This window comes from Apus apus, chromosome Z (assembly GCF_020740795.1).
Source record: "Apus apus isolate bApuApu2 chromosome Z, bApuApu2.pri.cur, whole genome shotgun sequence".
Lineage (NCBI taxonomy): Eukaryota > Metazoa > Chordata > Aves > Apodiformes > Apodidae > Apus > Apus apus.
In genome coordinates, this window is record NC_067312.1 from 61901141 (window position 1) to 61913743 (window position 12603).

The 12603-nt window shown below is 40.4% G+C and overlaps 1 protein-coding gene across 1 annotated transcript in view; it reads left to right on the plus strand.

Moving 5' to 3' along the window:
* Positions 1-1638: 1638 nt before the first annotated feature.
* SRFBP1 (serum response factor binding protein 1) overlaps positions 1639-12603 on the plus strand; it is a 78280-nt gene continuing 67315 nt past the window's right edge. The window contains exon 1 of the mRNA XM_051641936.1: positions 1639-1759. Coding sequence (XP_051497896.1) covers positions 1730-1759 — 30 coding nt within the window. The 5' untranslated portion in view covers positions 1639-1729. The remainder of the gene's footprint in view (positions 1760-12603) is intronic.

A 12603-nucleotide genomic window follows, 5' to 3' on the forward strand; every position in this document is an offset into this window, starting at 1 on the left:
TTGAAACAAAGTACCTCTACTGCTTTATGAAGTGATGGGTTCAAAGTAGTTTCAGTTCATTTTTTATTGATCTAAATTAAATCTAGAATGCTACTGAATAAGCAGCACCTCTTCTGGAAAGATGCTAAATGGAATTTGAAACTTGTACTTCACTTGCATGTAAGCCTCGATAAAAATGACTGATTAAGGTGACTTAGTTGTGGTTTGCTTACAGGAGGTGTCTGAGCACCCGCTAGAAATCAAACATTAAATACAACAACATCTAAATAGTAGGTCCTGCAGACAAAACTTGTTAAAGACAGCTGGCGAGTTTTATTTAAATATTCAGAGTTCAAAACAGAAGAATTCCATGCACAACACTGCCATCCAGGGGGCAGTAAACTGCTGGTGAACATCCAAAGAATTTCCTGAAACTGATTTTATTTGTATAAACAAAGAGGTTTTATATTTTAAACAATCTCCTCCAAATATTTTCAAATATGATCTCAATTCTTTTGGTTACTGCAACAAAGAAACAGTAATGTGAAACAATAAGTGATTCATTCTCTAGGCATGCTAAGACTTTCTTAAATACAGGCAAGAGTTTTGTAAAAGTCACGTTTCAGTAAAATAGAAAAATATGTGTAGCAGTTAAAGTCAACAATTCCTTATACCACAATAAACTGTAAAAAATGAGGAAAAGTTCTCATGAAGCTCTGCCAGACTTCTCAGTCTGAGATCTTGTGAAGTCCAAAAGACATGCACGGCCCACTTCACTACAGCTGCTTAAACTGAAGTCTGTGTACAAAATCTGTTACAGAGCTAAAGCTTCAGACAATCTAATTTCTGCATAATACATACCCTTCCTTCTGCACAAATGGAAAAAAATCAACCTGAAAATTGTAAAGGAGTTTGAAAATGTTTTTGCATCGTAAGAAGGGTGGGAGGATAATGCAGTCTAGAAATAAAGCATTTACTCATGTATCCCTTTTAGACTGGTCCCACAATGTCAGTAACAGGGTAGGAAGAGCAAGAATCCCAGATTACTAACTATTCGGTGGGGGAGATGTCTTTTTAGTGTAAGGATTCAGAGGTGTACATCTGTCCAGGTCTTCGGTTCATCCAGCTGATTATGAAATGTAGCAGCGCACAAAGTCACGCAACAGGAGTTTCACGTTCATCCTTACGCGAAGAGCGTTTTTTCTGAAGAGCTGGCCCTGGCGCGCCTCGGACAGGTCTGGTTCGGAATCCCCTTCACGCCCAGATGGCTTTATTACCCGTGAGAACCAGAAGAAAACGCTCTTTTCCCCATTTCTGAAGGAAACGGGGCTTTGGGCTGGGGATGGACGGGCTGGGGGGGGGGGGGTGGAAGCGGGACGGCAGGGATCCTGGGCAGGGATCCTGGGCAGGAACTCCGCTGTCACTGTTTGACTCAGGTTCCACAACGATCCCCCCCGCCCCAGGCAGGGAAGGAGAGAGGGAACAAGGGAGCGGCCGCCGCGGCGCTGGACACGCCACGGGCAGCCGGGCGGCTGGGGCGGGCTCGGAGGACCGAGGCCGTCGAGAGGTGGCCTAGAGAGGCGCTCCCTCGCTGGGGCGGGCCTGCTGCCGCGCGCGCGGCGCATGCGCCGGGTTTCGCTTCTCGCTGCCGGCGTGAGGGGAGCGCGGAGGGGCGGCCGGGCCGGGCCGGGCCGGGCAGCGGCGGAGCTGTGCGGGGCTGTGCGGAGCTGTGCGGGCGAGGGCCGGCGCCATGGCTCCTGTGCTGAACCTCAACAACGAGGTGAGCCACCCGCCTGCTCTGGGGCGGCGGTGGGAGCGGGCCGGCGTGGGCGGCTGGGGAGGCTTGGGCCGCGGAGGGCCTGGCGGGACAGGTGGAGGCAGCGGCCCTTGGCGGGAGCGGCCTGTCTCCTGCGAGCGGGCCGGGCCGGGTCCGACCTGGGTCCGGCCTGGCAGCACGGCTGTCCGAAGCGCTGCGAAAGGCCCCGGCTCGGCCGTGGTCTCCGCAGTCGCCATGTGACCTGGGCCGGCTGCCGACAGCCCCCTGGGAAACGCTGCAACCCGGCCTGGCTCTGGGTGAAAGGCGCATGTGGGGGAAGTAAAGATCTCTCTTGCTAAGATAAACCACCTTCAAGGGGATGAAGCACAGTTGTCGATGTGTGCCTCAGTTCAACATGGTCTCATTGGGTGTCACGTAGTCACGTCTAGCTGTGTTTCTCTTCACACTGCAATTTTGCAGGTCGTTCTTGAGCACCTACCAAAGTCTCGGCCTCCTGTCGTTGGATTGCAGAGATATGACATAACCTTGTTTTCTTGGAGGGGCTGAGAATGAGAAATTAATGGGTTAGCCCTAACTTTTTCCTGTTCTTCAAGAGGTTTGGTGTTTCATATTTCTTTCAGAGCTTTTGGGTTTTTTTTGTACTTTATAGTGTGTATTAAATTAGTTAGGTGTCTTTCACTTATGATGGGTTTTGACTACACAATTGCAAATCATTGTGTATGATAAGGCAGACACAACTAAGCTAGCCTCTTTAAACTGTTGCTCCAGCATTTAAAGAATAGCTAGCAGTTCTGCTTAACATGTATTGTATCAGCTTGTGCAGATTGCATTATGCACTTCCAGGATTCTTAGATTATTCACAGTACGCTTAAAGTTACTATTTTCTTCAACAGAACCAAAATTAGAGATTATACAATGATTCTCAGGTTGCACTCTTATTTAAAGTAGGTTTTATATTTCAGGGTTATAGTGACTCAGTGGGAGGTTTATTTGCAAGTTAAGAATTTAGTGAGAGCCATTTCATCAGAAGAAATGTAATTTGGTATAACCTAAAAGTACAGATATTTACTCAGTAATTTATCACAAGCTTTAGGTCCTTGCTGTTAACAAACATAAGGTCATATATGAGTGATTTTGCATTGAAATATGCCACTGAATCACTAAAGAAAGAGTAAATTATTTAATTTAATGTTGATGCAGGGAATTTCTTGATCAAGTTCAGGTGGTGGTTCATAGTCTATCACCAAAGAGATGCTCGTATAACAAATGATGAAAAAAAAGCAGCAGCATTTGAGGAATGACCAAAGAGTTATTCAATAAAAGAGAGGATTCAAAAGATTGAAAAAATTCAGTACAGAAACTGGGGATGCTGTTCTTTGCAGTTCAAACATCATCCTATCCTAAGAGGAAACTGAAGTAAGTTCTTAGATTTTCTGAAGGTTGGCACCTTCATCAGAGTTTGGACAAAAAAATAGGTGCACTCTTATAAAAGGTCCATCTGATATAAAATCCTGGATGCCATCTCATCAAGGACAGAAGGCCACCCTGGCCAAGAGCAGTATGGAATAGCTTAAATAATTTTTTGCATTTCTACACCTATGCTTTTTCATAAGCGTCAGAGCCATGTTAATTACTATGATGTCCAGGCAAAAAAGCTGAAAGCAATATTTTCTTAGCCAATATTTGGATATCCTCTCTGGATTTATTAAAGTTACTAAGATGGTCTTGTAGAAACACATTTTATTGGTAAGAAGTGTTTACAAGGACGAGGCTGAGGTACTTAATGACTTTTTGCCTCAGTCTTCACTGACAAGGGCTCAGACCTGATGAGATTGCTTGTGAGGGAACTGGAGAATGAAGTTGCAAAGCTGCTTTCCATCATATTTGAGAAATTTTAATAGTCTGGTGAAGGGGCAGCATAACCCCTGTTTTCAAAAAGGGAGAAAAAGAAGGACTGGGAAACTACAGGCCAGTCACTCTCACATCTGTGCATGGTAAGATTATGGAGCAGATCTTCCTGAAGGCTGTGCTAAAACATGGAGAATATACAGGTGGTTGATGGCAACCAGCATGGCTTCACCAAGGACGAATCATGCCTGAGAAATCTTGTGGCTTTTTATGATGGAGTCACAGCTTTGGTGGACAAGGGGAGACCGAGTGACATAATCTGCCTGTACCTGTGCAAACAGTTTGACACTGTTCCATGGGACGTCCTGTTCTCTAAATTGGAGAGAGATGAATTTGATGGATGGACCACTCAGTGGATAAGGAAGTGGCTGGATATTTGCACTCAGAAGATTGTGGTCAATGGCTCTATGTCCAAGTGAAGACCAGTGACGAGTGGCATTCCTCAGGGGTCAGTACTGGGACCAGTGCTGTTCCACACCTTTGTCAGGGAGATGGACACTGTGATTAAGTGCACCTTCAGCAAGTGTGATGATGACACCGAGTTGTGTGGTGTGGTTGATGTGCTGGAGGCAAGGGATGCCATACAGAGAGACCTTTACAGGCTTGAGAAGTGGGCCCATGTCAACCGTATGAAGTTTAACAAGGCTAAGTTCAAGGTCTTCCACATGGGTCAGGGCAATCCCAAGCACAAATGCAGGCTGGGTGGAGAATGGGTTAAGAACAGGCCTGAGGAGAAAGACTTGGGGATGTTGGTTGATGAAGAGCTCAACTTAAGGCAGCCATGTCCTCTTGCAGCCCAGAAAGCCAACCATATCCCAGGCTGCATGAAAAGAAGTGTGGCCAGCAGATTGAGGGAGGTGATTCTCTCCCTCTACTCCACTCTTGTGAGACCACACCTGGAGTACTGTGTCCAGTTTTGGAGCCCCCAACGTAAGAAGGACATGTAGGTGTTGCAGTGAGTCTAGAACAGGGCCATGAAGACCATCAGAGGGCTGGAGCATCTCTCCCCTCGAAGACACACTGAAAGAGTGGGACATACTCAGCTTGGAAAAGAGAAGGCCCAGGGAAGACCTTCCAGGAAAGCTGGGAAGGGACTTTTTACAAGGGCATGTTGTGAGAGGGCAAGGGATGATGGCTTTTAAGCAGAAGAAAGGACATTTAGGTTGGACATTAGGAAGAAATTTTGCATTATGAGGGTGGTTAGACACCGGCACAGGTTGCCCAGGGAAGTTGTGGGTGCCCCATTCCTGGAAGTATTCAAGGCCAGGTAGGATGGGGCTCTGAGCAACCTCATCTAATGGGAGATGTGCCTGCCCATGTCAGGAGGGTTGGACCAAGATAATCAAATAGGACTGATAGTAGATGTTGCAGAAAGATCTTTATGACCTTATGTAGCTGATAAACCTGTTTGCCTTGGCTCAATTTACAATAGGCCTGTGTACGGTCTTGCAGATTTGGCTGTGTTATATTTGTATATTCCAGGTTTTAATTCTGGCAGGCTTCTGTTACAAATTAATATTATAATGTATAATGGCCTGCTAAATGATTAAGAAGTTGTGGCACAGTAGGTGTCAGCATTTTTTTTTAGCAATTCATACATCGTTTACAGGAAGAAGAGATAGTCTAAGTATAGCATTCCTTAGTAATATAAAATGGCACCCTTGTTAATGCCAAATAACACTTAGTTTTGTTACTTGCTGTAGGTACTAGTAACTAACAAAACAAATATTTATTGATGTCCAAAAATGTCTTTGTTCTGGCATGACTTCAGCATTCCTATAAACTGTATTGTCATATGTAGAAGTTGCACAGCCTCTGCTTTATGCAGATAAGATATACTTGTTTAATGTCTTTCTGAATGAGAAGTATAATTACCACTTGAGTAGATAGCTTTGGTTCTGTGTAGTTTTGTCACACCTTTTAAACGACAGAATTGCCTGGTTTAGTGAATCCTGCTTGCCCAAGACTAGAGTTAAGATATACAGATGGGATATCAATGGGTTGGGATTGTTGAATCTTCTTCATACCGTTTTTCTGGGGAATACATCTGAGAGAACGTTCAGCTCCATAATATTTTTTTTTAACACAATCAAAGTTGTAACTATTGGTTACCTGCAAGGCATAACCATCTACACATTCTGTGGGTACTGCTGGCATCCACCCTGAAACAGACATCCACTTTCTTCACCAAAGCTTCTGTGAGACCTTTTCAGGTGTCCCTGGCACAACATGTGGAATCTGGACTGGAGCTGGCAAGGGGAAAATAAATGCCACGTGGTTCAAGACTGAGGAAAATAATGGCATTGGATCATTAGCTTTAATAAAGTATTTCTGTGATTCTGTGATTTCATGTAATTCAGTGGCAGGAGTTGTTCTGGTATTATTGTCCTGGTGAAAACAAAAAATGCGCCTCTCAGACTCTTAATGGAAATTGTTGTTAGTACAGTGTAAAAAATTAAGTCTTTGATTGCAATATTACAATGAATTAAAGTGTGTACATGTTTTGAAATTACAGAACATTTAATAGGGTGATGTTTTATCACCAAAAAAACCTTGAAGGTTGAATATTGTTGTTATGTAAATCTAATCCTCCAAGGAAATGATACAAGTAAAGGACTGTCATGTGTGTCTCCTTTCTGACAGTTTTTTAATTCATTGGCTAATTTCAGAAAATTTGGAAAGGAGTGAACATCTGAAAAGTTTAATTTCTTTTTGAATTATAATTTGGTTAAAAAATAGTGCCCCCATAAGGCAACGTGCTCCCAACTGTTCTTTTCTATTAGGGAACACAGAATTAAAATGTGATACTTTTCAGATGACTGCATGAGTAAGATCTGAAATCACCAGACAGTAGCAAGGATCCTGGGTGAAAATAAGAGGTAGTTGCAGTGGTGATAATGTGAAATAAGACAGAAAAATAGAAGAAATCAGCCATAACTGTACAGTTACTCACAGCTATATATACAGACATTTATTAATAATTTGTGTTTTTCATGTAGAGTTATTTATGTTTACATTAAGCCTAATTGTATTTGCATCTTGTATTTAATTCTATTGGCATGCAGGCTGAAAAAATATTTTTAAAAAAATGTCGCTGTCTTGTGTATGTTTCCTGTTTTAAAAAGTTTTCTAAGAATTTTCAGATGTCTTGTCACAGAGTAGCTTCCAAAGTTAAACTTTTCTGGAAACATTTGCTAGATGGCAGCACATAATCATCCACTGCCATGGATAAAGAAAGCTAATGCAAAAGATGTCTGTATGAATTCTGTTAAAAATAAGTGTTCTGATGTCTATCTATGAGAGTACTGCAATGACTGAAGTTGAACATCATGTAAAACGTACATCTCTCAGATTTGAGAGTTGTTTCTGTATGAGACACATGAGTTGAATTTGCCAAACTTGTTTGTGTATGGAAACTTTGGTATTAGGTCAGTTTTTATCTTGATTTATATGTAATAATCAATTGCATGCATCCAGAATAATTTATCTGTATAGAAATGTTATGGACCTCTTACTGAATTAGATAAGGCTAAACTTTACTTGCAAGGCTGTGGTTTTTACATAGTAACAGCTGGTGCCTGCCTAGTGGTTGTCAACTGTGACTAAAGTCATGTTTGTTTTTTTTCTAAAAGGTAAAGATGGACTTTTATCTACAGAGTAGTGCATGTGCACACATTTTTCAGTTGCTAAACAAAGTGCAGATTTAAAAAATGATATGTAGACAGCTTAGTAATGAATCTGAAGGTGGTGGATTCCATTCAGTACTGTTTTGGGTCCTGACACTCGGTTTTGTGATGCTGAAAGTGGCAATACTGAGGCCCTTTTACTCTTTAGATTTAGGACTGACGCCCTGACCTCTGAGTTATCTGGACTGCAATTTACATGAATTACATGTTTAGAAAGCAGTCTGGATATGTAGCTAAATATTAAGACTTTTGTACAACAAAGTCAAAGATGGATGATGTGGCTGATAATGAAATAAAAAAAAAAGACAAAACGCTGTGGAAAATACCCTTACAAGTGAAGAAAGATTGAAATACACTCTGAAAGTCTGAAACTGCAATGTGAGTTGTATCTGCAATTCTGTGAAACTTGCATCTTTTGTGACAGTGCAACTACAAGTAAATGTATATTTGGAGATGCTTATAAAGGCTGGGCTGGCCTGGTCTAGAATGCATAGGTGTCATATTTCTCATGAGGTGATCAGGCATAGCTAAAATAACAAACAAACATAAAACCAGTTACTAGAATTGCATTTCTACATGCCTTCACTAACAAATTACTGAAAGGCCAAGTGCATACTTTTCATAGTAAATCACTGTTGGTGACTGAAGTTTCTCTGTAGCAATGGAAAAAAAAAAACGGTCTGACTGGGATATCAAGTGAAATTGTTGAAGGATGGGGAGGGGGGAATTGGAGAGGCTAATATGAATGTCTAGTTTAAATTGATCTAAAATTAAATGAAGATTTTTTGTCATTGAATGATCACCATTTTTTAAGAGAAACATTCCATATAAAGTGGGTTTAAGAATTCTGCATGGTTTTTGTTTGCAGTTACCTAAGATCTTCCTTGCTTTCAGCCTTTCTCCAGCATTATGACTGCCTCATCACTCAGATGTGATACACCTCTGTGTTTTCATTGACTTAAGATGACAATTTGAACATATAATTCAAAATGTTATTTATTAATTACATTTCCCCCCATATTTTAGACTATAGAAACTGTCATTGAAAGGCCTTTCATATAAGGCTTTTTGTGACTAGTTGCTTTGCTGTTAAGTGTGGGCTATCTCAGACGTGCAGCGTCCCTCTGAAGTAGTGAAGTAGTGTGATCCTCCAACCTGTTGTTTCATGGGTAGCTGAACTCACTGTTTGAAGGCAAGGTTCCTCATTCTCCTAGCTCCTCACCTATTCCTGTTATATGGTCCTGCCTCTGTGAGCAGAATACATTTTTTGCTAGGGTGGTGTTCTGCTGCTGATTTAAGGTAATAGGGTCCTACAGAGAGCCAGAGCAGCAGGAACATGGGACCAGGGATGAATGGGAGGGGAGCAGAGGTGGGACGGAGATGGGCATTCTACCGCAGCAGGCTGTTCAGCTGACTTGGGGGGCTGGTAGAACTGCTGTTCTTCAGCTCAGTTAATTGTTCATCTTTAGGTAGCTGCATTTCTGTGAAATGAGCATAAGATCTGAGGAGCATGTTCAGCTGACAAAACTGAAAATAGGGTGATTATATGATCTGCAGTTATGTTGTCTGGCTTGTGTTTATGTTATGGAAAGCAACTAGTAGTCAAGGCTGTATAAGAGCAGGTGGACTAGAGGGTTCAAAGAGGAAGCCAAAGAAACCTTTATATTTGTCTGATCTTGATAATATTACAGAATAAGTTAATTGGAGGTTAGTTAGAAACTAGCTTGAAAGAATAGTCTTAGAATTTCACGTTTCAGTAAGTTTATATATATTTTTGGAAAATATGACCAAAGGTATATCAAGGGAAAACAAAAACTGTTCTCTTACCTGTTGCAAAAGAACTCTTAAAACAAGTTTCAGTCCATTAATCAGTAAAGCCAAATATTATTTTCAGAAGTTTTATTTCCCACAGTAATCAGAAATGAACACTTAGGCGTTTTTTCTTGGGTTTTCTTCAAAATTGCTTTCACTATCACGAACAAACTGATGTGAGTATTTGAATTTTTTAGTCTATTATATCCAAATGGCTAGTGTTGCCTAAGGAATCTTGTGATATTTTTAAGTGCATTCCTCGACTTTCTTTACCAGTGATAAAAAAGGTTCCTAGATGGAAACTTTCAAAATAACAATGAGTACTGCAGGCATTATGGTGTTTAAAACAGTTTTAAATACTGGGCAGCCAGCCCAGTGCAGGCTTCTCTTTGAAATAAAGTAGCTACCCCTGAAGATCTCTTTCTTGTACTATTCCCTGGGCTAAGAGGGAATCTAGTTCTTTTAGGGCAATTTAGTATTTCTGTATACTGACTTTATAGCTACCTAAAGGGGCATTGAGGCATGAGATTGATATCAGACAGTACTGGTCTGAGCTGTGAATGTCTTATTGCTCATAATTCCAAGTATTATGCCTTCTTTCAAGGCATGCCTCTGTCTGATGGGTAAAATGCTGCATTTTTTGTTTAGTGGCTTCGTTGTTAGGAAACTTGCCAGAGTTGAGAAAACTGGTGGATAGGTTCCCTGTCTTGCGTTAATTTCTTTGATCTCAATGACCAGCAGAGTGCGCTAATCACAAATACTAATGCTGAGCTAGTGTCCGACAAAGATGGTAGATTTTATGGCATGGGAGGAGCCTGGTCATGTATTTCACCAGTGGGAGCATTTATGTAGTAGAAGTCCTTGGCAGTGTTCCAAAGACTGCCTATCCAACAATTAACATAAAATAATTGAGTTCCCTCAAAGGAAATACTGGAACTTGGAACTGTTTACTCCTGAGGAAATTCCTCGGTCTACAGATGAGTTCCCTTTCCTTATTTTGTTTCTGGCTTATGAGCCTTGTTTGTTCCAGCACCTACCCAGCATACTGGCGAAGCCACTCTCTTGAAGCATTTGTCCTAGACTCCCTCACATTGAAGGTCTTTAATTTTTTTTTTTTTTTTTTTCCAGTTCTAGTAAGTGTCCCAACATCTAGGCAGTTCCTCAGGTGGTGGACACCAGTTCTGGTACTTTTCTGAGCAATGCACTGGTGTGATTAAGCTTTATCAGAAAGGCTCTGTCTCTTGGGCAGCCTAAGTCAGCTTTAGGTTGTTCTGTGACCACTTGAAGAACATTCTTCAGGTAAAGTGGTTACCAGTTAGATACTTTTCAAAAAGTGCAGGTGCCTGGGATGCTTTGTGGTCAAAATTGAAGTTGTGACTGAATTCTGCCACTGCCAAGATATGCATACCCCTGGCTTGCATATGGTCTTAAGTACTTCCTTGAAGCTGGCACATAATATCTTATGTGTCTGAAATTGGTTCAGAGTCTTGGAAAGGTATATAAACAAGTTATTAAAGCTTAGGAAAAAAAAAAAAATCCACACAATTCAAAACCAAATGGCTAATCTATTCCATGAGTTTGTTTCACAGTAAACCGGCAAATCGCTGCTTTTTGCTGTAAATTACAAGTCTCTGCAAAGTTACAAGCAGAACTTTCTCTTTAAGCTCTGGAATACTTGGCAGCAGTTGTTTTGGCTCTATGGAAATGCATGTAAAAATTCTTGCGTTGCTTGTGTTACTAATAAATAATTCTAAGCACAACAGTGTCTTAAAGAAAAAGGAAATTGTGAATTCTGCTTTATACAGTTCAAGTGTTAAATTACTGACATTCTTTTACAAACCATGTGAATGTCCTAAGGAAAAGGTCTTTTGAAAGCTTATGAAATTTCCAAACTTATACTCTGTGAGATAGAATTCTGAGGAATTGTGGCTTTTTTTTTTTTTTTCCCTCTAGGAACTGTTCCAGCAGTTGTTTCTAAAGTTTCTAGAGTTGCCACATCATCAGTTAAACTAATAATAACGGCAAACTCTGATCTCCTATCCACACAGATTTTGTTTCAGCAGATTACTGAAGCAATTAAATACGGCAAACTGCAGTTTTTTGCTTCTGGCAATATTGTATACATTGGTTATCAAAATACTATACTTCAGGACAAAAATTAAAGCTTTTCTTTAGCTCAAGTGGTTTTTACAAAGCGTGTGTGGTAGGCCACGTAGACTAGTAAGATGCTCTCATAAAACGAAACATCTGTGGTTCCTTGGTGTGGTAGTGTACAATAATGAAAAAAACATGCAAACGCAGTCATGGGAAACTTTGTAACTTTTATTTTAAAGACACTGTGAGATACTTGCAGTACACAGTGTAGTCTTTTATCAGATGTAATTTATGGGTATTTATGCATGCATAAAATACAATTTTTAAAAATTGTTCTATTACAGTAAGTGTGCTTAATTGCTTACTGCTGTCATTGCAGACATCTTTCCGCAAACTTTTGCATTCTTGGTCCTGAAGCTTGCTGCCAATTGAAGAAGGAAGCAAGGCTGAACTGAATGTAGAAAGGAAGGGGTGTTGTTGGATTTTTTTCCTAACAGAATTGGTGGGCTTGTGGGAGGTGGGGTTCCTAGAAGGAGAATAGTAATCAATTGTGAATTCATTGGAAACTACTGACTTCCTTTCGGTTTTTCGTATGCTGTGGAGGTCAGTAGTGGAGAGCAATTAAGAAAAGAGTTTTTTAGTTAGCTTTTTCTGCACAAAAATGGGCAGCTACTAAATTCAGTGACATTTTTGGTTGTGCTTTCAATCATATAAGAGAAAAGGATTTAAAATTCTTGTACTTATTTTGTATGAAAAAAATACCTTCACGTTAATTCCTTTACAAAGATGGGTCACAATTATGTGTATTTATTCATATGGTATTTAATACCAAGTGAAGAGTGTTGTGTGTGCATCCAAAACTATCTTCTTAGAATGTAAATCAGTTACCATTTTTTTAGAATGAGAATATTCTGTTCATTTTTATTCTGTTGTATGTTCTGTAGTCACCTGACTTACAGTCATGCTTTTCTGTTCTGTAATTTTTGTGTTGAGTAAACAGGTCAAACTTGGGTCCAACAGAGAATTTGTGTGATGGCTTTTAGAGCACTTCTGTTTAAATCATCAGTAACCTTGATACAGAGGTCTCGATGACACCAAAAATAAGCTAGGGTCTCTAATTCACTTATTTAAGTTTGAATACTATCTAGAGATTTGGTTGGATTCATTGAGTTTTATTGGAAGGTAGTTTATTGTAAGTTCATAGACTTGCTTAAGTTCTTGTTCTCTGTCATCAAGCAAACATTGGCTATAAAGTGGCTGCCAACAGTTAAATTGAACAATTGTTAATTTAAGATATTATGGTATAGTAGCTTGGTAGGGTGAGAAATTAGATTGCAGGGTCTTTAA